Genomic DNA, 27,615 nt, shown 5'->3' with positions numbered 1-27,615 from the left:
ACCATACTCAGTGAGTAGTTCTTAATGGGCCTAAGTCTACATGGAGGGAAGTAAGCAGTAGGGTACCACAAGATCCCATTTTAGGCCCAGTACTTTTCAATATTTTTCAATATAAATGACTTAGATGAGGGAATAGAAGGGGAACTTACCAAATTTGCAGATGATACTAAGCTGGCAGGAATAGCCAACACCCTAGAAGATAGCTCAAGATTCATATGGATCTTGGCAGACTTGAACACTGGGCCCTATCCAATAAAATGAAATTCAATGTAGAGAAAAGTAAAGTCCTACACTTAGGCAAGAAAAACAAAAAGTACACATATAGACCGGGTGAAACCAGGCTTAATAGTAGCAGGGATCTTGGAGTCTTAGTGGACAACCAGCTAAATATGAGCCAGCAGTGTGCAGCAGCAGCCAAAAAAGCCAATGCAATCCTAAATTGCATTAACAGAGGAATACAATCAAGATCAAGGGAGGTACTAATACCACTCTGTAAAGCCTCAGTAAGACCACACCTAGAGTACCGCATCCAGTTTTGGACACCACACTATAAAAAGATGTTGAGGCTCTAGAAAAAGTGCAGAGAACAGCAATCAGGATGATTAGGGGACTGGAAACTAAAACATATGAAGAACAGTTACAGGAACTGGGCATGACTAGTCTAGTGAAGAGAAGGACCAGGGGAGACAGGAGAGCAGTGTTCCAATATTTGAGGGGCTGCCACAGAGAGGAGGGGGTCAATCTATTCTCCAAAGCACCTAAAGGCCAGACAAGAAATAATGGATGGAAACTTATTAAGGAGAGATTCAACCTGGAAATAAGGAGAAATGTTCTGACAGTAAGAGCAATCAACCAATGGAACAGAAGCTGCCTCCAGAACTTGTGGGACCATCATCACTTGAAACTTTCAAAAAGTGATTGGACTGCCATTTGTCAGAAAAATGATGCAGGGTCTCCTGCTTGGGCAGGGGGTTGGACTAGATGACCTACAAGGTCCTTTCCAACTGTGTCAATCTGTTAACCTGTTCATTTATTAGACACAAAACTCAAATTGCACACTGTAGGCAGACACTACAATTTCAGTCGAATCAGAAATATTTCTGCCAATCCATTAAATGGAGAGAATGCAGTGAACCAGTCAAGTCCTGACAAAGAAGAACAGTGTGGTTCTGGGTGCAGCTATTGGCAACCCAAGCAAGAATGCAACCTGGACAAAAGAGATTGATAAGAATAAGAAAGAATCTGAAATGAGAAAAGAACAAGAATTGGTCAGCACCAGGTAAACAGGAACGGCTTTTGATTGGTCTATACTCATTCGTTGCCAAGCAGTTTAATAAGAGTCATTTGAATTGTGAGATGGGCAGCAAATAAATTTGATAAATAAGTAAGGCGGTGAAATTGAAGATTGGTTAACCTCTGGCAAAATCTATCTGATAATGAAAGATCAACAAAGGGTCATCACCAACAACTACATGCCAGTTACTTGCTTATCAGGAGCTTTCAAATTGCTAACTGGTATGGTAGCCGATGTATCCAACAGCATCTAGTTGAAACCAAGCTCTTTCCACCTGAGCAGAAAGGAACAAAGGATCAGCTCTGATTTGGCAAGATGATTCTGGAAAACTGTAAGAGAAGGAAGACCAACTTGAATGAAATGTGAATTGATTACAAGAAGGCATATGACTCCCTGCCATATGACTAGATAATCAAGTACCTAGCAATAGCAAGAGTTGGTAGAAACATCAGAAGCTTTGTGTAAAGATCAATGACACAAGGAAAGACACATTTCCTGGTCAATGACGATAGAATCACTCTCACCACTGCTGTTTGTCATTGCATTGATTCCTCTGTTAACAATATTGGACATGTCAGGCCATAACTATCAAACATCAAAAACAACTGCCAGACTATCCCACCTGTTTTACGTGGATGATCTGAAGCTGTATGGAAAAACACAGTCTGAAAAAGAATCACTGCTTAACATTGTCCGAATATAATGCCAAAATACTGCAATGGAGTTTGGAGTACAAATGTGCCACCTGTACCATCAATAGGGGAAAAATAATACTGAAGGAATCAATAGGTTGTATGGAAATAGAATCAGGAGTCTGGATAAAGATCACAAGAAATATCTGGGCTTCCTTCAAGCTGATAACATCAAACACACTGAAGTCAAAAGATAGTAGTGAATAAATCAGAAAAGTGAAGATTTTAAATTCCAAACTCAGTAAATGAAACACCGTCAAGGCTATTAACACCTGGGCAATTCCAGTCATAAGCTATACAGGTGGAATAGTGGGCTTGACTCAAGCTGAATTAGAAGCTTTGGATAGGAAGGCCAGAAAAATAAGGACAGTGAATCATGCCTTTCATGCAGCAATGTTGACAGACTTTATTTACCAATGAAAATAGGTGGTCATGGAATGTTGCAAATGCACCACACAGTTGAAGAAAAAAAGAAGTGGCCTGGAAAAATGCCTGAAGGATAGTGAAGAAGATGCATTGAAACTAGTCTACCGTGAAGGCTTACTGAATAACAGACAGTTCAAACTAGTCTACATAGAAGATCAAATGAAGAGTAGAAAAGAGACATGGCAAAGCAAAGTAATACATGGAGATTACATTTTTTTAAAAAACCTAGCAGGCAAAAGAGATAACAACAAGACCTGTCGCTGGCTAAAGTAGGAAAGTTGAAGAAAGATGCACAAGTGATAATTCTGGCTGCCCAAGCCAAACCTTTAGAAGAGGTGCATAGAAAGCTAGAATTGAGAAGACAGCAACAGACAGCAAACTCCAACATTGCAGAGAAGCTGAAAAAACAGTGGACCACCTGGTTAGCTGCTGCAAGGAGACCTTACGGACTATCTACAAGCAACAGCATGACAAAGTAGCAACAATGGTGTATTGGAAGATCTGCAAGAAATACCATTTGCCTACAAGCAAGGGTCAGTGGGACTAAAGAGTAGGCAAAGTCATAGAAAATGGAGAAGCTCAGATGCTCTGGAATTTAGAATTCAAAGACAAGCACCTGCCCATAACACATCAGACTTAACAATTGTCAATAAGAAAGACGAAGTCTGAATAATGATGTGGCAGTACTTTGAGACAGCAGAATGGAAGAGAAAAAACTGGAGATAACAAAATTCAAAGACCTATAAATAGAACAGCTATGACAAAAGAAAGCAAAGATTTTACCAATAGAAATAACTGCCCTGGGTGCAATCCCAAAACATATGAAGCAGCACTTGAATGCCAGCAGTGTTGACAAAATCCTCTTCAGTCAATTGCAAAAGGCAGCCTGACCTGGAATAGCTTACATCCTGCGATGGTACCTTTAACACCAAACATATCCACATTTGCCTATTCCAAGTCCTTGGGAAGAGCTCCATAGGTGGACAAAAATGTCAGTTCCATTCTGACCAGCTGGCTGACTGTGTCACCAATCATATAAATAATAATGCTTTATTTTTAAAATATTGGATTTTGATGCTAGTTCTTAATGGACACTTCTGTGGAAACTCATATTTCTGCAGCACACACTGTGAAGAGAGAGAGAAGGAGAGAATGGCGGGGGTGTGTGTGTACTATCTTGTTCTTTGCCGCTTGTGTGTAATAATTTGCTGCTGGGAACTGTGATCTAGAAGGGGAAAGGGGGAAGAAAGGAGGCTACCTCCAGTCATTCCCTCCCTCCCTTCATTTCACACCCTTCTGCTCATATATTGCAGCAACATGTTGGGAGCAGCCTTGTGTTGCCCAACAGACAATGCTGCTTTCCCCAGGCCCTAGAAGAGCTGTGAAGATCTTGAAATTGAGGGCACTTTTGCTGATAAATTTATTAGCAAGCCTCGAAAGCTTGCAAATTGAATGCCTGGCCATTTCCAGTAATAAATTGTGAAACAGCCTCTGAAAATGTGTCTTGCAGAGTTCAGGAATGATTCTCTGTTGGAAAGCGCTGAAGGAAGAAACCGTTTTGCACAGAGCCACGGCTGCTTTATTGATGGATAATGTGGGCAGCTTTGAAGAAGCCTCCTGAGGTTCAGGGGCCATCAGGTGCCTCCAGATGCCCCCAGACATGAGCCAGAAGCCTGACCACTTTGCCAATTTCATAGCACGTGGGATCTGTTTTTATGCCATGTGTTCAGGCTCCACATCATTGTTTCTGATACTGTCCACATCTCTCAGTCATGTTGCTTTTGAGACAGACTCTGGTCACAAACTTTTGTCATCTGGTCTGGATACTAGTATTCTAATACTATTGGATAGCACAAAGCATGCGTTGCTTTTTGATTTAAGTGTGAACTTCTACCTAATGTGGAGAAAGAACAGTTCAAAGCTTCATGGATGCAGAAATCTGTCTATGTGAGGAAGTGCTTGACTGGACACAAAGAGCCTCCAGCAACCTGGCCTTCTGCCATAGGTTTTCAATTGAGCATTAAGAGCCAGAATCCAACATAAGAAGCCAGTGTGCTCTAAGTGACATTTCAGGACACTTAACTTTACTTGAATTTGATCAACCAAACCTGCAAACCTATATATGCTAATGCTGGAATGTGGGGGGTTTAATGATCAAGTTGGTTAGAAGGTTAATGCCAGACAAGGTTGCTGCAGCCATTCCAGCTGGCCACATGATTGGAGGACACAACTCTCTGGTTCTCTCCCTCTCTCCCTCCCTCTTTCCCTCTCTCTCTTCTTCCCCCTCTCCCTCCCCTCTCTCTCCCTCCCTCCCTCTCTTTCATTGCCCGTGTACTTCATGTGATTGTGTTATCTTTTCTGACCCTTAGGAAGAGCCATTTGTCATGTTTGCCAAGTCAGACACGGTTCTGTCCGGGAACAGGCGCTTTGAAGGCTTCTGCGTGGACCTCCTCTCAGAAGTCTCCCGCATCCTTGGCTTCTCCTATGAGATTCGTCTGGTGGAGGATGGGAAGTATGGAGCCCAAGATGAGAAGGGCCAGTGGAACGGCATGATAAGGGAACTGATTGACCACGTAAGTGAGAAGTCTTTTCCGTCAGTGGATCTTTCTCTCGCAGTGTCCTTTTTTTCTTCTCATTTGCTTCTTAAAATATACCTGTTTAAACGGCTATGAAATTCCATGAGAAACCATACTCAGTGCAAACTATGAAACCACTAAATATAAGCATGAAAAGGTAAAGTCTGTAACAATGATCAGATATAAACAAGGATTGGGGAAAATGTTCTCTACCCTATCTCCCTTTCCAACAAATTTTGGCTGTGGATATTCAGGGACTATACAGGGAAAAAGAAGCTGATTACACTATTTCTGCTATCTCACTCACACACTATGGCAGGGGTTGCACAGGACACTAAATTCAAGGGATGCTGTCAGGCTCAAGAAGCCAGGAGCCACCATGGACTTCAAAAGCAATGCAAGTTTATTCCATTTCACCTACATACAAGAATCTGATCTACTAATGGTCACTGTGAATTGGTGTCAGATAAGAGTCAACGGACTTCAAGGGGAGTTGGACTTGGGTGTCTTTTGGGGGTGAGGGCCCTAAAGTCCATCTGTGCTCTTGGAGGGCAGGCCTACTCCTATTACTAGCTCCTCTTAACCATCTTTGTTGATACAGTGGTTAGAATGAAGTATTGCAAGCAGACTCTGCCCACAGACAGGTGTTTCGTCCTGACCAGCTCAAGGTTGACTCAGCCTTCCATCCTTCCAAGATCCATAACATGAGAATCCAGACTGTTGGAGGCTTTATGCCGACAATGTAAACCATCCAGAGAATGCTGTAAAGTACAACAAAGTGGCATACAAGTCTAAGTGCTATTGCTACCTTGCTTCCACACACTTTGTGGCAGGGGATGTTTCTGAATGCTTGACAGAAGTGAGGCCAGGAACAGGGGAGAGCAGTTCTCTAGCTCATCACAAACAGATTTGATATTTCCAAATATGGGCACAGTTGGGCATACTAAGCCAAAGAAACCAGGCACTTCTGGCACTCATTGATACCATGCATGTATTTTTTTCACAAGAGGTGAGGCAATCAAGCAGAGGTCAGGCTTTCTTCTTGTCTCTTTTCTTCTTTTTCTGATCCTTTTCCTTGTTTTTCAGCAGCAGTTCAGTTCTTCATTGTGACTCTCATTGTATCCAGCAACCCCCATCTATAAGCGACAGCTTCCTTTCTATGGAAGAGCATCTTCCTGTTAACCAGATTCCTAGATATTCAGCTTCCCTTCTATTGCTTAGCTGTTCCCACGTAACACGGCCAGTAAAATGTTGCATCCCACGATATATGCTGTTAGTGGGAGATGCAAACTGATGGGGAGTGAGCTCAAAAGGACAGTCACCCTCTCACAGGAATTGAAGCATTTGGGATTCTGACCCAAAGGTGCTTTTTTCAAGAGGCAGCTGCGCTTTCTTTGTTTTTCCATAAAGATGTTTCGCTTCTTTTCCAAGAAGCTTGGACAGAGGCAATTGGACAGTTCTGAAGAAAGTCCAGTTGCCTCTTGAAAAAAGCAACTTTAGGACAACCATGACCTGGATGATCTCTGCAGACATTTGGAATTCTGCTGTTCCTGTCCTGAAGACGTGGAATGGATCTCGATGAGGCTGTTATCAAAATAAGTCCTTTCTCTTGAAATCAATCTCTGATCTCCCATGCTTGTGTACATTGGAAGATGAATATGCTTTATGGCAGGGGTCTCCAACCTTGGCCACTTTAAGCCTGGAGGACGTCAACTCCCAGAATTCTGGGAGTTGAAGGCCTCCAGGCTTAAAGTGGCCAAGGTTGGAGACCCGTGCTTTATGGGGATGGAGGGTTGGAACCCAAATCTCTGGTAGTCCTAGTCCGATACTCTACACCAGGGATGTCAAACTTGATTTCCTTGAGGGCTGCATCAGGGTTGTGTTTGACCTTGGGGGGTGGGAGTGGCCAGGGGGCGTGACCAGCTCAATATCACTCATATCAGAGGGGCTTGTGGTGGCCCTCCCAAGCTCTATTTTCACTGGCACAGGCACCGTGGGCTGGTCCTTCACTGTTTCCAGGGCAGCCCCATGGACCAGAGCTAAGCACACCGTGGACCGAATCCATCCCCCAAGCCTTGAGTTTGACATTCCTGTTCTACACTATGCTATTTATTTATTTAGTGGGGAAGAAACTCAGCCATCTATCCTTTGCTTCCCCCTCTTTCCCTTGGAATAGTGGCTTATCCTGTAAAAAACAAGAGCTAAGAAGTCATTTTCCAATAGGAGAAATGGCTTGAGAGGGTAATTTAAAAGTAACACGCTTTTAAGCACACTTTCAGAAAGTAATCACCACTTACTGAGTTTTTGAAAACATCTTTTGAAGTCAAGTTTCCCCCCCAAACAACCTTCAAGCATTAATTACCCTCCCTCCCCCTCCACCACGCTAAGTGGGCTCTCTTTTAATTGAAGCTGTAAATGACTTTGCTCAGAGTTGCACGCTGCATAATCAGGGGAAGATCGATGGAGGGCCAGAATCTCAGCAAGCCAGAATCTGGCTGCCCAAGCTGCGATGGGACTCGCTTTTGTCAGTTTCTGTCAGCCATTTGAAGAAAAAAATCAGTCGGCAAGGTGGGATAACCTCAGAGCAAATAGACCTTGTTAACCTTGATTACCTGGGGGAGGCAGGTCCTTCTCCAGCTTATTAATAGGGCCTCCGCCACTAACAGCGTCTTTTAGCCATTTGATGATGAACTTGAGCTCCAAGTGCAGAAAGAGGTAGGAGGCCTGGCCCCTTCCTGGGCACTCTAATAATTGTGTGTAGAAATGCATCAGAGGGCTCACTAATCTCTCATCCTGTTCTGTGTTTTTCATGCAAATTCAGGGCACAGCTCTCCTCAGACTGAGCCTGCAGAGGAGCCCAATGTAATTAATGGCATAATTACCCTCTGCATGCCATTTCAAGGGGGCCGTGAATGGCAGAGCAAGGGCAGAGGAGCAGATTACGCCTTCCCCCAGCGGGTTTCAGTCACCCTCACATCGCTGAAGTTGCAGGGGAGCTTCTGAGTATTGTAAGCACCTTCAGGGACCTGTAATGGAGGACCCTGGACAATATCAGGCTGGGAATGGGGCAGGGAGTGAGGCCTTCCTCAGGACCCCCAGCATTCTGGGTCAGCAGGAGAACCTGTAGGGGAGGCTTTAGGCTGCCTCCTGCAGGGAGATATGGGACTTCAGCTTGCTTTCTTCCCCAGACAGGAAATGGTTCCCTTTCAGCCTTAGATCTGGACTGGGGCTTCTCCACCGATAGGGCTGAGAAATCAAAACGGAAGGGAAATGGAGCAAGAAATGTGGGAAAGAGAAACCAAGTGCCACACTGCAAGCATACAGAAGGGAGCATCACACAAAGTCTGACGGGATTTAACCCAGAGGAGCAGCAAGTCTGCCATCCTTGTGGCTCTTGCTTGCTTGCCTGGTTTAATTAAATTATATAGCTGTCCATTTTAGCAACAACTCTTGGGGGCAAACAGTGATTAAAAAATAAAATCAAGACCCAGTACAATCATTAAAGTACACAGCAACCAAGAAAACCAATTATCACCTGCATTTCCTCCGGGCACTTGAGGCTGCAGGCCAGATTCAGAGATGGGTTTTCAGGCTAGCCGGATTGGCCCTTCTGATCACCAGTGGAAGAATGTTCTCAAGAAAGGGGCACTCAGCAGAAAAGGCTCTTTCTGGGCCCAGAATTGCCCCCAGACTCATATAACTGAATTGGCATAGAGCTGGAAAGAACTGCTCTCACCGTCACATTCTGCAGGAGTTGAAGCTTCCAAGTACTCTTCAAAGGTAGCTCCGGGTCAGTTGCTTTGCAGTAGTCTGGACGGCAGATCACAAGGGCACGAGGAGCAAGACCTCCCTGTCCAGGTATGGGCAAAATAGATGCAGTAAACTAAAGTGTGCAAAGGCCCTTCTATGTTCTTGAGCAGGACCCATGGGTTCAGGAAGTCCCCCAGATTACACATGTTTGGTACTCCGCCATTCCATCTAGAACTAAAAACTGAAGATCTCCAGCAGAAGGTCTAAACACCCAAACTCATCTGGTCTTACTTGGGTTCAGCTAAAATCTGTTGCTCATCTTCCAAGCCCCAACATCCTCCAATCACAGAGATGGGACATTCAAGGCATCCTTCAGAGGCCTGGAGTGAAAATAAAAAGCTGAGCATTACCAATGCCCAATTAGCATACCGATGACCTCATCCAATGTCTCCATGTAGATGTTAAATAGAAGAGGGAGAGAGAACTGAGGTCCATGGTACCCCACAAGGTAAACGCCGTGGGCAGGACCTCTCCTCCCATCCACGCTGACTGTAATTGGCCCTGGAGGAAGGAGGAAAACCAGTGCAGCACAGTGCTGCCTCCCCCCACCCCCACAATCCCTGGACCCACCCTAGAAGCTTTCCCAGGGAAGAGGCAGTAAATCAGAGAGAAGCCCAAATTAAGAGACTGCATTGTCCCAAATTGAATGGGGGAGGGAGGAAGAGATTCAGGATAGCCACAACTTGGAATTGCTCGGGATATATTGAGAGGGTAGAAGGTTTTAGCTTCAATGGGGCAAGATTCTGTCTTTTAGGTGGAAGTAAATACAGGACTGGATTGGTTACATCTCAATCTTTCATCTCTTGGCATGGACCTGGTAGTACATCATTTTGTAAAAGCCCTCTCTCAGACCTTTCCTGACTTGGTCCTTTAGGCGAAAAAGACCCTAAACTCCACTTGTAGTGAAATGTATACTTACTAAAAGTGGTTTAGAGAACAGCAAAGCCAGAAGGGAAGTTCATGCGCCAAACTTTCCTGGTTAACTTTCCCCATCCAGTTCCTCTCCCTTGCTGGTACAATGAGTAGTTAGCCTTTCTTCTCCCCAAATGGCTCCCTACCCCCCATAGTTTATGGCAGACTGGCAGCTAGTGAATACATAGCTCAAGCATATGCTGGCAGTCCTGACACCCTCTGTTAAATTATAGCATAATGTAAATGACAACCCTTTCAGCCATATATTTTCTACCAGTGCCTTTGGATTGATACCCAAATTGTACAGATTACAGGCACAATGACCCTGGTCCTTGAGGCTGTGGTGTTCCTCCCTGGGGATGAACAGGGAGCCCCTCTGGCATCTCCTAAAAGTCCTAGGAATTCTGAGTGCTAGGCTGATCCTGCAACCAGACGAAGACTGGCTGTAACATTGCCCCCAGGAAGTGAATGGAAGCATCCCCTTGAGCATTAATACTTCCAACTATCATTGCCATCTGTCAGGTGACCTGGATGGTCTTTGAAGGCGATGCAGTCTTGTTAAGTAACATCAGGATGAGTGAAGTGCAAGTAACTGCCAGCTTTTTCCAGTGGTCAATTTCTGGTTCTGCTTTTACAAAGATCATGAAGTTAATGATGGGGCAATGTGCCCATCCAATAGTGGAAAGTGAGGCTTGAGGGTGAGGGTACCAGATCTAGAATGAGAAATAAAAATTGCATCTAGGTGAGAGGAGAGTAAAGCTGTGCCAAGACCATCTACTTCCTGTTTAAATAAAGAGGGGATCACTTGAACTTTTAAAGAACTTTCATCAGTGGGGTTGACCTAGAGGTTTACCTTATCTATTACCTAAATCATAGATGTGGGCACATACTTATTTAAATAAATATGAAATGCTATTATCTTTCTTTTTAACAAGTCAAGTCAAATCATGGGAATGTTTGTGTGAGAGTTCAATAGAGTATAGAACATAGAATAACAGCAATGGAGGTCTTCTAGTCCAACTTCAGGCTTGAGCAGGAAACCTATTCCGGACAAATGACTATCCAATCTCTTCTTGAAATCTCCAGTGATGGAACACCCACAACTTCTGAAGGCAAGCCATTCCACTATCTAATTGTTCTCACTGTCAGAAAACTCCTTTATTCTGGATTGGGTCTTTCTTTGACAAAGTTTCCATCCATTACTTTTTATCCTGGCCTCAGGTTCTTTGGAGAACCTGAGGCTGAACCCCTGTTCTCTGTGGCAATTGCCCAGGTATTGGAGTACTATTGTCAGATCAACCCTAGTCCTTTTTTTCTTTAGACTAAATATAAATATTTCCCTGAGTTGTTCATTGTATGATTTAGCCTCCAAGCCTTTTATCATCTTTGTTGCTCTTCTCTTTTACTCTTTCTATGGTCTTTTTTGTATTTTGGTAAAGCGGAACTTGATACTGTATTCCAAGTGTGGCCTCACTAATGCAGTGTAAAGCTATAGTACCACTTCTCATGATCTTGATGCTAATCCCCCTATTGATACATCCTAGAATTCCACTGGTTTTTTTGGCAATTGCCACACACTGCTGACTTATTCTAAACAGGTGATCCACTAGAAGACCTCGATCTCTCTCACAGTTTCTACTATTGAGGCAACTACCTATATCTGTGCATTTGATTTTTCCTGCCTAGTATGGGACCTTACTTTACTCGCCACTGAATTGTATTGTGTTGGATAGGGCCCAGTGCTCAAATCTGTTAAGATCCTTCTGACTCTTGGGTTTATCTTTTAAAGTATTGGCAATTCCTCCACCATGGTGACATCTGCAAATTTGATGAGTTCCTATTTTATCCCCCTCATCTATATAATTCATGAAGACTTTGAAGAGTACTGGGTCCACGACAGAGCCTTGAGGTAGCTGCATGCTTCCCTCCATGTAGATGTGGTTCCATTAAGGACTACATGTTGAGTGTGGTTTGTCAGTCAGTTACAAATCCATCTGATGATGACGGTGTCTATCCCACGTTCTGTCTTACCGAGAAGTAGGCTGTGATCTACTTTGTCAAATGCCTTATAGAAGTCTAAGTAAACGATGTCCACAGTATTTTCCTCATCCACTAAATTAATCACTTTGTTAAAGAAGGCAATAAGGTTTGTCTGGCATGATCTATTTTTAACAAACCCATTAAGCACCAGGAGTGTAGCCTCTTTCAGTTTCGGGTACTGGTGTATCAAGAACATGCAGGATTCTCTTTAATCATTAAGCTTCAGTCACCCTATTCAGTGCATGGATTCAGCTAACCTTCTTTCCTGCCCCTTGAATATAGGGCTTTTAATGCATCTCAAGGTCATGGAGTGTGTAAATCAAGGCAGCTTTAACCATTAGAATGATTACAACCATCATTACTCATCCCTGCTTCTCCTTTTGGTCTTGCAATCTCTCTAGCAAGAAGGTATGTGTGTTCAAGAAGAAATTAAAGAAACCTAGGGTCCCTTTTCGTCATTTTTTTCAGTTTTTAATCCAATCTGTTCCACCACGCCCTTCCCGTAATGTTATAGTTAGTACCAGAATATTTTTCTACACAAATATTGGAGCAGTTTGGGATGGGAAATTTGCCATGATGATACCGAAGCCTCATGCCAACTGCTGTGCCTTGCCTGCGATTCTCATCTTCTCAGAAACATAAGCCCTTTGTGTTACCGAAAGCCTAAAAGTGTGCTGAAAATGAAGCCCCTCTAGGCAAGAGAACAGAAGTTCTGCTCCAATTCACCTGGCTTCTTACATGCTGCCAGGTTCTTTGTAGCTACAAGGGATTATGAGGCTGCTGAAACCTAAAAGAAATTCATTGAGGTAACTGAAGAATGATGCGCAGGATTTGTTCCTTGCTCATTAATCCCCCTTTTCAACACATTTGAAGAGGAAGGTTGGCCACTGTTCCGCTCTACTATTTGTATGTCTCCCATTCAGATCTGTGAAAATAGCATATAGCTAGCAGCTCATCCATTTGTTCGTTTTTGGTGCCTTCAAATCAGTCTTGACTCTGAGACTGCCTGGACTAGTCCTTGCAGTTTTCTTGACAAGATTTTGGAAGTTGTTTGCCCTTGCCTCCTTCTTTTGGGGCTGAGAGAAAGGGATTGGTCCAAGGTCACCCAGCTGGCTTTGTGCCCAAGGTGGGACTAGAATTCACGGCCTCCCAGTTTCTAGCCTGGTGTTTTAGCCGCTATAGCAAACTGAGTCTCTGTCAGAACTATAGGGCTGAAATCTGTTAAAATTGAAGACTTAAGTGAAACATGGTGATGAAGTGATTGTGTATATACTCTTACCTTAAAATTACTATCATAGCACTTTGGGAGGTGATAGAATGGAATGGAATGGAATAGAATAGAATAGAATAGAATAGAATAGAATAGAATAGAATTCTTTTAATTGGCCAAGTGTGATTGGACACACAAGGAATTTGTCTTGGTGCAAGGCTCAGTGCACATAAAAGAAAAAATACATTTGTCAAGAGTCAAGAATCATAAGGCACATCACTTAATAATAGTCACAGCAATCAAATCATACTAGCAAACAGTCAATAAAAATTATTAGGATAGTGTGTGTGTGTGTGTGTGTGTGTGTGTGTGTGTGTGTGTATGGCATTCAGCTTTTCTCGGGTATTTTCCCACGTCATTGTAGTTGTGCTTTTAAAGTTGTAGCAACATTTCGGCAGAATCTCATCTGCCATCATCAGTCTTCTGTATTGTGTTTGTCTGTGAGTCAGACTTTTACAGTGGTTGTAAAAGTCTGTAAAAGTCTGACTCACAATCACTCTGAGAAGCACAGAGCCGGAGACAGAAGCCTGAAGATGATGAATGAGACTTCATCGAAACGTTGCCTAGATACTTCGAATCTTACGCGGAGAAAACCCGAACAACCAAAGATCCATATATATATATATATATATATATATATATATATATATATATATATATATATATATATATATGTATATATATATATATATATATGTATATATATATATATATATATATATATATATATATATATATGTATATATATATATATATATATATATATGTATGTATATGTGTGTTTGTGTTTGTGTTTGTTTGTTTTCTTAATATATATATATATATATATATATATATATATATATATATATATATATACATATATCATATCATAATATAATCCAGGTGTTAGCCCTTTTTCAGGGACCACTTGCATTATTTGTATGGTTGAATTGCTCACTCGGTGCTTCCCCCTGGAAGGGAATTCTGATGGAATTAGTCCACCTTTTGCCAATCACCAGCTTCAACCTGCGGGAACTAACAGCTGCTTATTCCTTTCACCGTGCCCTGCCTTCTTCAGTAAAATCAATGCAATATGCATTATTTATCTTGTTTCCAGTGACACAGACAATTAGTTTATAAATTAACAAAGTAAATCTGTCTAGCTCTGTCCTGGCCCTGGGGACTATTGTCACCCGTGAGTTTTGATGTCTTGCTTAATTTGTTCAGTGTCTGTTTCTACAAATGCATTAATTGTGGAGCCAAGGAAGTCTCTGCTGACAAAGGGTTGAGTTATGTTCTTTCTCAACCCAACCTTCTCCATTAGAAAGTGCCCCTTCCTTTTCAGCTGCTTTATGGATGACCATTTTGTAGTTTGAAAGCTCCTGACACCAAGACACCAGTAAAGGGGAGTATTTGTGGCTCCTTGGTGTTCTCTGAGCTTGGGTGTTTTCATGCAGACATTTCATTACCCAAACCAGGTAACATCAGCAGTACTAGAACGGAGGAGCAGCGGCAGCAGCATCAACTATAGAGTCCTTGATGTTCTTTGAACTTCGTTGTTTTCTTGCAGATTTTTCATTCCAAGATGATCTTTACCTAGTTTGGGTAATGAAACATCCACAAGAAAACCACCAAGCTTAGAGAGCACCAAGAGGATCCCACACCACCAAGACAATCCTGGGGATCCTTACCTGCCTAGTAAAAGGGATCAGAGTATCAGTTTATACAGCTAAAATAGATTCAAGATACCAAACTTAATTGCAAGGAAAAATCAGTACAATTTATCTTTAGATTAAGGCTTTTCTTCTTTACAAAGAGCAAGAAAAGAAAAGTTGGAAGAGATATTTGATAATACCAAGATCCATAATCTTCTCCATGCTATTTATTTTATATTTGCATCACATCAAACAAATTAAAATGAAAAAAGGATCACACACATAAAACGAGTTAGAAAGTTTAGAGAAATGCAAAAAGACAACAGAAAACTGTTGAGTTGCGAGAAGCCTGTATTTTGAATATGTAAATTCAGAAATGCTAAAACCAGGATTAACAATCAAGTTTTTTTCATCTGACACTTTCTATACCTTGGGAAGTACAATTTACATGCACCTGTACTATCCAAGCAGGAAAAAAGGAGAGTGGAATAAGAAAGCAAATTCACTTCCTATTTGTAAAAATGTAAGTAGTAGTTCGATATACTGTACTTAGGAGACTTCAGTCCCCTAAAATGATAGAAAAGAAATAGCAATTAAAATAAGGATTTGAGACAGAAGAGAAGAAAAAAGGCAATTGCCATATCCATCTTAAGTACATGCATCAGAACAAAATATTCCAGCCTCCCTCAACCATGATGCAACATTGCCAATCTGAAATAACCCTGGTGGCTGCATAAGCCAACCCCAACTGTGTTTTGATGTGTGGATTGGTTGGATCTATTCTGAAGCTGCTCAAGTAGAATCTGCCTTCCTAAAACCTAAGCAGACCACTCTGCAGTCTGCAATCAAGGTCAATGAGGTGTTGGACAGTATTACTTGTCTGTTGTGTGGATGCTTATGTGTTTTGGTGGGTGGGGTTGTGATTGGGGATTGTCATGTGTGTGTACGTGCTGGGTCTGGTTTCTGGGTGTTATGTGATTTTCATTGTATGTGTATACTATATATATATGCACAGTGACGATGATGATGATGATGATTACTATTATTATTATTTAATCTTTAGTGAGATTCACAGCCTTTGGGCCTGGTTGGTAGCTCAACAGCTCAAGTCCTAAGCAAGGACCTAGGAACCGTTCAGGTAGCATCGGAGGATCTAAGCTGTTCCAAGTAGGGTGTTTTTTTTGTAGAATCAGAGTATTCAAGTCTGATAAGTTCAGAATTTTCAAATAGCGAGGTGGCCCTTTAGCATTGCTCCAAGGCTCCAATTACAATTGGGATAACACACCATTTTTTTCCCAAAGTCGTTCAACTTCAATTTGTAGGTCCCGATACATCGGGATTTTTTTTTTTCTTACTGCGTGTTTTCAATTCGTGCATAACCAGGTATTGCAGTGTCAATGAACCTTTTTCTTTTCAACTATTGTTATGTCAGGTGTGTTGTGGGCCAAGTGCCTGTCCGCCTGAAGTCCCACAAGAACTTGACTTTTTCCCTTTCCAGAACCTTCTCAACCTGATGTTCCCAGTAGTTGTTACTATACTCAAATCCAAACTTCGTTATTATTATTATCATTATCATTATTCACAAAAATGACAGTGTACAGAACAAATGAGAGAAGTATGCTGGGTTTCGTATCACAAATCGCTAGTCAAACACTTCCCAAGCGTTAAGGACTGTGTGATGTATCGGCGGATTATGCGAGCAGATCCCAGTAAAGTGGCCTTCTGCAGCTGACCAATGGTGATTTTGTCAGCGCCAATTGTTTTTAAGTGCTTGCCAAGGTCTTTAGGCACAGCACACCAGTGTGCCGAGTACCACTGGAATCACCTGCACTGATTTATGCCAGAGTCTCTGCAGTTCGATTTTCAAGTCCTGATATTATTATTGTTGTTGTTGTTGTTATTATTATTATTTCATTTGGTGACTACCGTTCGAAGTTACAACGGCACTGAAAAAAGTAATATGACCTTTTTTCACAAGACCACTGCAAAATTCTCATGGTCACAGGATCAAAATTGAGATGCTTGGCAACTGACTCTCATTTATGACAGTTGCCGCATCCTGGGGTCATTTGATCCCCTTTTGTGATCTTCAGACAAGCAAAGTCAATAGGGAAACTGGATTCATTTAACAAGGGTGTGTCTAACTTAACAGTTGCAGTGATTCACTTAATAATTGTGACAAGAAAGGTTGTAAAATGTGGCAAAATCCACTTAATAAATTTCTCACTTAGCAACAGAAAAATTGTGTTCAGTTGTGGTCATAAGGCAAGGACTACCTGTAAAAGCTAAAGTGAATAATCTACACACATTTGATATTATTTAATATGTTACCCTTCAAACAAGAGTCCTTCCCCAATTCCTTTGTGATGGTTGTTAAGAGAGACTCTTGTTCCCTTAAGAAACTGCTCACAAAGTCAGTTCGATATTTTAACCAAAGCTACGGAGGGGTACCTCAACAATGGCCCTGCCTGGCTAACTTAGTCAGGATGAGATACTGAGCACTTCCAGGACTGGTTAGTTCTTGGACAAGAGATCCCCACAGAATCCTGGGGCTGTAGGCTGCAGTGAAATTTAAAAACATCCTTGAATGAGGGGGAAAGCACTTCTGTTTGGTTGCCAGAGAACATCATAGATGTGGCATCATTAGGTGCTGAGCTACTTTACCTAAAGGAGATGCAGTTCTAAGATCTACTCAGATCTCTGTGGAGACTCTCAATCATCCAGGTCGTGGTTGTCCCAAAGATGTTTTTCCAAAAAGCAACTGGACTTGGTTTTTTTTTTGTTTTTTTGAAAATGTGTCATGCCCCTGTTGGAGTCTGATTCCGAGGGGGAGGTCAAACAGCTGACCGGGAGTGGGAGTGTGGCTCCGGTGGCTGTGGAGGAACCTGGAGAAGGGCACAGTCTGGCTGGGCATTCAGAGAAGACCCAGGCCCACCCCCTCTTCATCCTAGGGCACACAGGGAGGAATGGATAAGAGAGCAACATGGGTTACAGGGGAGAAAAAGGCCCTGATTCCTTTCATTAGCTGCAGCTGGGAAAACAGGATTTAAAAAAGGTGCTTCTGCCCAGCACCTTGCTGGAAGCAAAGTGTGAATTATCTTTGTTTGTCAAGTCTTATCTGGGTTCCTGCTCCTCCCAACTGTGTGTGTTTCGTTATCTTTTGATGTGTGCAATTCCTTATCCTGCCCTGTCTCGTTAATTGCTGCAGCTTGGTTTGTGTTGGTTTTTATTTATAATTTATATGTACTTTGGGTTCAGATGGAATTTCTTCCCTTTAAACACTGTTCTTGGGAGAGTTTTCTCTCCAGCTGATGATAACTGTACTTTAGGGGCCAAGTTGGAGGAATTAAAGGGACTTTACCTACTTTGGGGGCTTTGTTGCTTTTGGGTCATCACAAAATGTTTTGCTTGTCCTCCAAGAAGCTTCTTCAGTTAAGTGAAGATGCGTATAGCAAAACTTTTACAAAGAAAAAAACCAAGAAAGGCCACTTGCCTTTTGGAAAAGCAGCAATGATTTGGGACATTTCCCCAAATCGTATTTCCTTTGCTCCCCTATATCTTCTTCCCTGCTTATCTCTAACCGCTACTTCCTCTGCCTGTACTTCTTGCTGATTTGCTTTGCAGAAAGCTGATCTGGCGGTCGCTCCCCTCACCATCACCCATGTTCGGGAGAAAGTGATCGACTTCTCCAAGCCCTTCATGACTCTCGGAATCAGCATTCTCTACCGAAAGGCCAATGGAACCAACCCCAGTGTCTTCTCCTTCCTGAACCCACTGTCTCCTGACATTTGGATGTACATCCTCCTTGCTTACCTGGGGGTTAGCTGTGTGCTTTTTGTGATCGCCAGGTAAGGAACTTGCCCAAAATAAGCCTTGGGTACATAGTAAGAGTTTTCCGCTGAGCCCCTCTTTGTGGATTGGCCTCTATACCATATGAGACCCGCCCCCTTTCCTTTCTCTCCCTCACTAGAAGGGGTTTTCACTCAGATTTTACATGGTTAGAAGAGAAGGGGTGCACCACTAGCTCCCACTGTCTGGCTATGCCACAAAACTATCTCACCATCTCATAAAGTCCCCCACTAATCTGGAAGGAAGCAAAGGCGGTTCATGTTCTTATGGATCTGGTCTAGTAGTTTCATCCATTTCCATCAATTCAGCCGCTGATGGCTTTGCTTAGAGTCTGTCATTGAAATAATTTGCTCTGCATCTTTGCCCAACACTTAATCATTTATGGCAGGTGTCTCCAAACCTGGCAATTTTAAGACTTGTGAACTTCAACTCCCAGAATTCCTCAGCCAGCACGAGCAACTCCCAGTCAGTATGGAGGAACTCCCTCAGCCAGTAGAATTCTGAAAGTTGAAGTCCATAAATCTTAAAGTTGCCAGGTTTGGAAACCCTTGATTTATGAGAAGACTGGATACAAAAGTGGGTGGGGCTGTAAGGTCTGCACTTCTTCTTCAACACCACTACTAGTGAAGGTGCAGGATCCCTTCTCCATTGCATGTACTTCCTGACCATGCTTGTATGCAGTCTGCATGTTGCCACACCCCCGTAATTGTTTGTTCAATCTATGCCTGGGACTAAGTGGCTCCAATAAATTATCTACCATTTTGACATGTGGGCTGGTATTTCAGCTGTTGGGAAGAGGCATGGCATAGAAACTTCCCCAAGACTTAGTGGGTGACTAGTGCCTTTCTCTCTTCTTTCCCAACAAGTAACACCATCCTCAGTCTGATTAGGTTCACTTCAATGCTGATGGTCTATAACAAGGGTCTTCAAACTTGGCCACTTTAAGACTTGTGGACTTCAACTCCCAAAATTCCTGAGCTAACATGAGTGGAGGGGGAATTCTAGGAGTTGAAATCCACAAGTCTTAAAGCTGTCAAGTTTGAAGACCCCTGGTCTATAAGATGTGACCTTGACAATGGGTTACATGATGAACTGCTAGGAAATGAAAGCAGCACATCACAGAGCACTATGTACCCTAGGGCCAGGTTCTCTATGGAATTGGCTTTGTTGCATTAAACATCAGCTTGTCCCACTTGTTGAGGCAGGGGAGGCAGAGTCTAGGACAGAGGTCTTCAAACTTGGCAACTTAAGACTTGTGGAGTTCAACTCCCAGAAGTCTCCAGCCAGGTATCCTGGTCTAGGACAAGTCACTGCAGGACAATTGGCCACAGACAACACACTGCAGCAAACAATAATATTGAAGAAAGGATGGAATAGAATCGTTAAAGAAAGGGTGCCAAAGGAGGAGCAAAGTGAAATGTGAATGATAAAAAATAAAGTTTTAATTCTTTTAAATAATTAAGTTGAACTGCTGAATTATTCTGCAGCAAGTAGGCCAAGTGGAGTTGTCCAGTTCCAGGGAAGGCATGCTACAGACCCGTCTGTCAATGACTTCTGACTGGTGGGGTCAAGGGAGAGTGCCTTTCCTGCTGCTGGTGCACTTGGTGGAAGGTCTTGTCCCAGAGGCAAGATGGGGGTGAAGAAAGCCCTCAATCTTCTGACCTGCCATAAAGGGGTCAAAGCCTGGCTTTGTAGCCTTGCATCGGGGACACGGGGGCCCACAGAGGGCTGGATGGCCTCAGGAGGTCTCCCCCCACCTGTGCCTATATTAACAACTCTTGGTCTCCCCATCTTGGATATCTCCATCTCTTGCAATTTTATAATGCTGTTTTACATTTTTAAAATTTTAATCTTAAATTATTCACTTTTAATGTCTTATTCTGTTGATTGAATTGTACACCATCCAGAGCCCCTCTATGAGGAAGATGGGCACTTAATAAGTTTGATAAATAAATAAATTTGCCATCATCATCATCAGGACCAAAAAGAAAAGATAGGCTGTGTCATGAAACTGGTTTGTGAATCTACTCAGCACATACTAGAGGTGTGATTCAATTTTTTTTACTACCAGTTCTGTGGGCGTGGCTTGGTGGGTTTGGCAGGGGAAGAATACTGTAAAATCTCCAGTCAGAAGTGGTATTTGCCGGTTCTCCAAACTACTCAAAATTTCCGCTACTGGTTCTCCAGAACTGGTCAGAACCTGCTGAATCCCTCCTCTGGCACATGCAGAAACTTGCAATATTCCACCCCCCACCACACAGAAATACATTCACACAAACAAAGAGACAAATTTTGATAATACAGTTCTACCCTAATGTAAAACTGCTGGTGGTCTGAGATGCAAACAGGATGATTTAATTCAACTTCGTAAGGATTTCTACCTGTAAGTGCAGTTCAGTCCTGGAACCCTCTCGGTTTTTGGAGTCCTGAATCCTGGCTCCCAGCTTGAAAAGGAAGTTTGTATTCCCTGCCCTGCTCAAGGAGGATGGATCGGTTTGGGTTATCAAGCCTTTGAGTTTTGCCAGGTTCCCTGTATCTTGAGAGATTTGCATGCTAGATTTCTTGAATTGGCTTTCCTCTGATCCCAGGGGTATCTCAAGATTGGTTTTATTTTCCTGAATGGCCCCAACTTTCCCCTGTCGGTGAAAACATAGATTCAGCTATCCAAATGGTCCTGATTCTTAGCTACAAGCGAGGAAGTGGCCATGCTGTCCCACAAAGGTGGAAGAAGAAGGTGAGAGGTTGAGATCCTCACCCCCCACCCAACAAAGATTCCTTTTTGTTGAAAGGGAAGTCTACACTTCTGGCAGCAGCTAGAGGCAGCCACGGACACAGTCTTAGGTTGCAAATCATCCAAGCAGACTTTTGTGGCTGCAGCCCCACCCAGAACTAGTGAGGGGCAACCTGGCTGCCTTCGGTTGCGTCTGTTATAAAGAGAAAAAGTGTCACATACTCAGTATGATCATTTCTCTCTTGCTGACAGCAGGTGGGGAAATGGCTTCCTACCCCTCCCGCTTGCTGGGGGTGGGTTAATGGGAACTAACGGAGAGGTGGGAAACCTGCTGAGACGGCCTCTTGTCAGTTTAGCCAGAGCCCGTGTCCAGTTGGGGATTAGAGTGAAGAGCAGAGGCTCCGGATGATTATCTCCATCAGCCTCAGGGCTGGGGGAGGGGTGACGACGCTGTGCTGGCTCCCGGGGGCCATTACAGCCTTTGGAGGTGATTACCTGAGCTTAGTGCCTAATACCCTAATTTCGTATAATGTGCTTGTCAAAATTAGCTCTGCAGGGAGCGGACCAGCTCCTTGTTTGCTCTGACAGATCTGGATTGGCTGAGTGGTTACTGCAAAGGGTGCGAGGTGAGGAAAGCTTTAGAGATGCCTTTTGCCAACGCTGAAAGGAGTTATATGGAAGAAGCGCAAGATCTGGGCTATCACCCCTCTCAGTCAGGATCCCCTTGCAAAAACACCCTTCATGGGAGGGGCAGTGGGCTTTTAGTACCTGTGTCTCTCTTTATACTCAGACAATTTTACCATTTCATTGCTGTAACTGGAGGCAAGTGAAGTTGGTACTTTGGGAATATTTGGCAGTGAAGGCCACGGTCCTCTGCCACTCCCTTGCCGGGAACCTGCCATATCTGCTGGTCTTTAACCCTCATCCAGTGAGGGGATCCATGACTTCTAAAACTCATGACGTTTAAAAGCAAGCCCACATGGCTTCTACAGCTGCTGATTTCATCTCCACGCCATTTTCCATGCCATGCATTTCCAGCGTTATTTGAGAGGCCCAATAAGATTATTGAAGAATAAGCTACACTACAGGCCACCCAACCACACAGAAGAAACGGAGGACCACTTTGCTAAGCAACCAACGAACGTATGTAGGAAACCACAGTACTATCACAATAGCAATGGGAGACTAACTACTATAATATTCACTGGGAGACAAACTCTGCAGTGAGTGGGAGATCAAACAAATTCCTAACCAACTTACCTGACAATTTTGTCATCCAAAACGTAGAGGAGGGAACTAGAGGAAAAGCAATACTGGACCTAATTCTACTAATAGAGAGGAAGTGATAGAGGGAGTTAAAGTTACTGCAACCTTGGGTGAGAGTGACCAAGTCATGTTGCAATTCAATGTAATGCAAACAAAAGCAATAGAGCATAACATAATAGAACATAAGTTTCTTCCAACATATAAATCGCAAGAAAAAAATCAAGGAAACAGTCAGTCCACTAAATACTTCACGTGATTTTGATTCTATGCCTGTTTATACAACCAAGGTTTATACAACCAAGGATTGTATTAGCTTGTTTGGAGGCTGCTGTACACTGCTGGCTCATGTTTCAGTGCTAGTCCACTAGGACTCCCAAGTTCTCTTTCATAGTTATTTTTAAGCCAGGTTTCACCTAATCTATGCTTGTAACTTTGGTTTTTCCTGCCCAAGAAATAATCAAATGAGTAGGATGTAGGAGGTATTTCTAGTGAGTCTTTTGGAAGCCAAACTGGGTAGTCCTGCACCCCCTTATTGACTGGGAGACCCATAGGGAGCAGAGATCTTCAGGGCATCCCAGTGATGGAGACTAGACTGGGGAGTTTAACCATAAAGCAAAGCAACCGTTTCCATGTTGCTGCCTACATGGATTATCCAGAAATTGTTTGACTTGAAGGAGGTTTTACCTTTTATCAGGAGAGTGAAACTGTTGGCGATGGCGGGGCACCTTTACTAAAGAAAAAACATTTAGAGAAGTTTGCCTGGGTTATGTTTTGTGTTCTTACACTTGCTTAGTGATGAGACAGGCAAGGAAAGTGTATGTAAATGTATGAAGGTTCCTTAATTATGGACGGTGAACATGATAAACTCCTAAGGAAAAGAAAGGCAGAAGTGTGTAACAAAGCAAACATACACACACACATGCACAAAAAGCCTGAAAAGGGCTGTGATTTCACCTCTGCAGCTGAACAATTGTTTCCCTACCCTATCTGTGGAAGAAAATACACAGATGCCTGGAGAAGAGTCTTCCTCATGTGTTTCAGTGACAAGTAGCTCAGCCTTTCCCAAAGGGGAAAAAAAGGTGTGTGTTGGTGATCCATAACTCACTACTCAAAGAAACAGAGTCGTCAGTTTGCAGACCAGACCCTTTTTCTGGGGAAGAGCGTTGTGCAAAGATTAAACCTGTGACAGAAAGACAGACTAAAATAACCAAGACCACAGATTATACTCATTTTCTTCTCTTTCATGTTGGGATAAATGATAGAACTAAGAGCCTAAAAACACTTTCAAGGCACTATAAGCAACTAGGCAGAAAAGCAAAACATCTGGGTGCATTTCCAATGGAAGGTCAACGTTCAATGAGGGCATGGAGGATTCTAGAAGTAAACCTCTGGTTTAAGCAATAGTACCACTGATGGAACGGATTTCTGACATGCCTAACTGACAGCTTTGTCACCCAAAAGGTGGAGGTGGGCACTAGAGGGCCAGCTGTACTGGACTTAATCCTAACTAATAGGGCTGAAATGGTTGAGAGAGTAGAAGTTACAGAAGCTTTGGGGGAGAGTGAGCATATCATACTAGAATTTGCTATAATACAGGTACTGATATTTTAGACTTTAAGAGAGATGACTTCAACAAACTGAGAGAGATATTAAGAAGGATTCCATGAATGTAAATCCTTGAAGGAAAAACAGTTCAGGATCCATGGTAAATTGTATTCCTGAAATGCTGCAATAATCCTATATGAATTCACCTACAGTATTTCATTTTTCCACAGAGCTGCCTCATGTGTGTGTGTGTGTGTGTGTGTGCACGCACGCGCATGTACTCTCCCTTTTATGCCTCTTTCCATCCTTTGCCAGTACCTGTTCTAGTAATATAATTAATTAATATAATTAATGTGCCCAAAAGTTGCGAGGAGAAAGTTTTTCCCCAATGAGGATCTTTTTCACAGCTAATCACCCTTTCTGTGAGTCCTCCCAGGACAGAAAGATTTCTATCACCTGCACAGTTATTCAGAACCTCAGGGGTGCCTCTACTTAAGTGGGGACACGATTCACACCAGCCAGAGGATGGGATGCCAAGCAAGAAAATTGGCAAGTTTTGCTTAGTCTAGCTTCCATATTTTATTCTCCTAACAGGGCCCTGGGATCAGTGGTGGGATTCAAATTTTTTTACTACCAGTTCTGTGGGTGTGGCTTGGTGTCCATGGCAGGGGAAGGATACTGCAAAATCTCCCTTCCCTCCCCACCCCACTAACCTGCTTTCCAGCTCCGTTCTCCTGCGCAGGGCAACCAAAGGAGACCCAGCCAATCAGCTGGGACTCAATGGTAGGCGGAGAATAGATGGGCCAGTCAGAAGTGGTATTCTGAACTACTCCAAATTTCCACTACCGGTTCTCTAGAACTGGTCAGAACCTGTTGAGTGCCACCTCTGTCCGGTATCATTTGTCTTCTCTGGCTTGACTTGCTCTCCTCCTCCTCGGCTCCCAGCTTGCTTGTTTGTAGAATTTCTATCCTAGTTTTCACCATAAAACCCTCTAAATCACTCTCTCTTTAGTACAAATTGTTGCCAAGAAAACAACCTGGATCTGTTTGCAATCATTGGGAATGAAATTTAACTCAGAGCAGTCCACAGTCCATCATTTCAAATGTTTGTCAGCATTTCTGCACTCGGCACATGCATGTATATTGCTATGAATACCATTCAGGACATAAAAAGTCCATACGAAGCCTTTTATTTTTATACACATCGAAACGTGTTTATGCAAAGCCCCTTCCTCTTACTGATCCAAATTGATTGAGGTCTCTCTTCTCAGAGCATGCAACTTTGCAAAATAAAGGGAGAAAGACAAAGGGAAATTAAACCCTAAAAGCTACTTTCACAATCCATCTGCATCTCATTGCCTGAAGGATATTGTGGCTATGTGTGTCAGCCAGCTTCACCAAAATGTCGGTAATGTACTGCCATAGGCTGCTTCTCCAGTGATGATGGGGGAAGGCCAACTTCTGAATTCCACTTTTGCTGGAATCTGGACAGGGAGGCCAACCTGATACCCAAGTGGTGCCCAACCCACGGCATTTCTCCCCTGCCCCTTCGTGCCTGTCCTCACTGTAGGAGTTAGACCTCCCCTTCTTTCCACGTGTAGGTTCAGCCCTTACGAATGGTATGATGCTCATCCATGCAACCCGGGGTCAGACATTGTCGAGAACAACTTCACCCTCCTCAACAGTTTCTGGTTTGGAATGGGAGCCCTGATGCAGCAAGGTAGGTCTCCTCTTCCTCCCTCCTTTGGTTTCTTGTGTTGCTCTATGCGCATGTTGCGTGCTTCTCGATTGACAGGTGCAAGGCGGATGCTGTTGTTAGGGGGAAGAAAAGCCTTGGAGCAAGAGATGTAATAGGGTGACTTCTCTCCTTCATGGTTACAAGCAGCAGCAGAGCGCTAAGGAGTTGCTGTCATCACACAATGACAAGCAAAGACATTGCTTTTGAAATGGGGGGGGGTGTGTCTTTGGGCAGTCTCTGAAGAGCTTGTCAAGATCAGCTTCTCTGTCTCTTCCACTGGGGAGTAACTTTGGAGCACAGGTGAGACCTACTTCTCCCTGATGGAACTACCCAGTCCAAGGGGTCATGAGGAACGAGACTTCCTCTGCTCCATACAAGACCTACTTCAGGTTTACTCACCAGCCCTTCCTGCCAGGAAGAAGTGGAAGTCCAGGGGCTTCCGCAGGTCTAAATAGCTAAACTAATGGAAGGCCCAGAAGGCAGAAGGGATCCAGCAGGCAGCACATTTCCCTTTGCTCAAAGCCTGACAGGGATTATTACTCAGCATTTACTTTGGGTACTTTTTCATTCGTGGAAAAAAGAATAAAGGCCCAAGGTACACAGGGAGGCCTCGGACCAGGACCAGAGGGACCAAGCTGGGGAGGGTGAAAAAGTCATGGTGACAGTTGCAGCTGTACCCTAGAAGACTTTTGCATGCCGGGGTGACATTGACACATGCACAAAAAGAGGGAGGCTGTCATCATGTTCTTATTGAATGTTTGGCCCCAGTCTATGAACGCCACTAATCAGAACCTATCTAAGGTTCCATTGGAAGCTGCCACTTCATAATTTTTGAAGAAATGGACTTCCTTTCTTTCTGAATATTAATCCAATTCTCTAATTTGCCATGCTCTGTGTAGTCACAAATCTGTTCTGAGCATCGTAGCCATATTGGAAAATGGCACAGAAAGAACGCAAGTGTTTGAGCTTTCAAGAACTCTGCATCAGGCAAGAAGTTATCCAGTGGCCAGTGAGGGGGTGGAGAAAGTTTGAACCCGATGGCCTCAAGGACTCTTTCCTGAAGAGAACAAAAGCCAGACCTCACATTCCTGAGACCTGTAGGTGGAAGGACAAGAAACAATGCATGGAAACTAATCAAGGAGAGAAGCAACCTAGAACTAAGAAGAAATTTCCTGACAGTTAGGACAATTAGCCAGTGGAATGACTTGCCTCCAACACTGGAAGTTTTTAAGGAGAGATTGGACAACCATTTGTCTAAAATGATAGAGGGTTTCCTGCCTGAACAGGAAACCTCCAAAGCCCCTTCCAACTCTGTTCTGTTCTGTTCTGTTCTCTGGAAATGGAGGTTGTGATAGGTTTGCTGGAATCAACTTACACTGTAATTCCAAGAGGACAGGAGACTCAGTGCTGTAATTCATAGGTTTTGATTATGCCTATATTTTAGGAGGAAAGAAAATGGTTACCTTGTCCAATTTTGAAAACAGAGGCAATGTCCAATTGACCTTCCTTCCTTCCTTCCTTCCTTCCTTCCTTCCTTCCTTCCTTCCTTCCTTCCTTCCTTCCTTCCTTCCTTCCTTCTTCCTTCCGTTTCCTTCCCTTCCCTTCCCTTCCCTTTCCTTTCCTTTCCTTTCCTTTCCTTTCCTTTCCTTTCCTTTCCTTCCTTCCTCACTTAAAATTATGTTGATATGGCTTCAGCGCATGTATTTGATCAATTCCCCTTGTATCGCATTTTCTTAGAGAAACTTCCTAACATTAAGGACAGTGAAACTTTTGACCCAGGGTGGCATCATGCTCCTTTTCTATCCGGGATGCTTCCAACTGGATTCTTG

General features: G+C 43.2%; 1 protein-coding gene across 1 annotated transcript in view; it reads left to right on the top strand.

Moving 5' to 3' along the window:
• Nucleotides 1-27,615, top strand: part of GRIK3 (glutamate ionotropic receptor kainate type subunit 3) — a 239,526-nt gene that overhangs the window by 195,388 nt on the left and 16,523 nt on the right. Inside the window, exons 10-12 of the mRNA XM_026702721.2 lie at nucleotides 4,782-4,985; nucleotides 18,282-18,505; nucleotides 25,650-25,768. Coding sequence (XP_026558506.2) covers nucleotides 4,782-4,985; nucleotides 18,282-18,505; nucleotides 25,650-25,768 — 547 coding nt within the window. The remainder of the gene's footprint in view (nucleotides 1-4,781; nucleotides 4,986-18,281; nucleotides 18,506-25,649; nucleotides 25,769-27,615) is intronic.

This window comes from Pseudonaja textilis, chromosome 10 (genome assembly GCF_049901715.1).
Source record: "Pseudonaja textilis isolate UNSWEBS1 chromosome 10, rPseTex1.2, whole genome shotgun sequence".
Lineage (NCBI taxonomy): Eukaryota > Metazoa > Chordata > Lepidosauria > Squamata > Elapidae > Pseudonaja > Pseudonaja textilis.
Note: the sequence above shows the minus strand (reverse complement) of the source record. Positions and strands in the feature narration are given on the sequence as shown.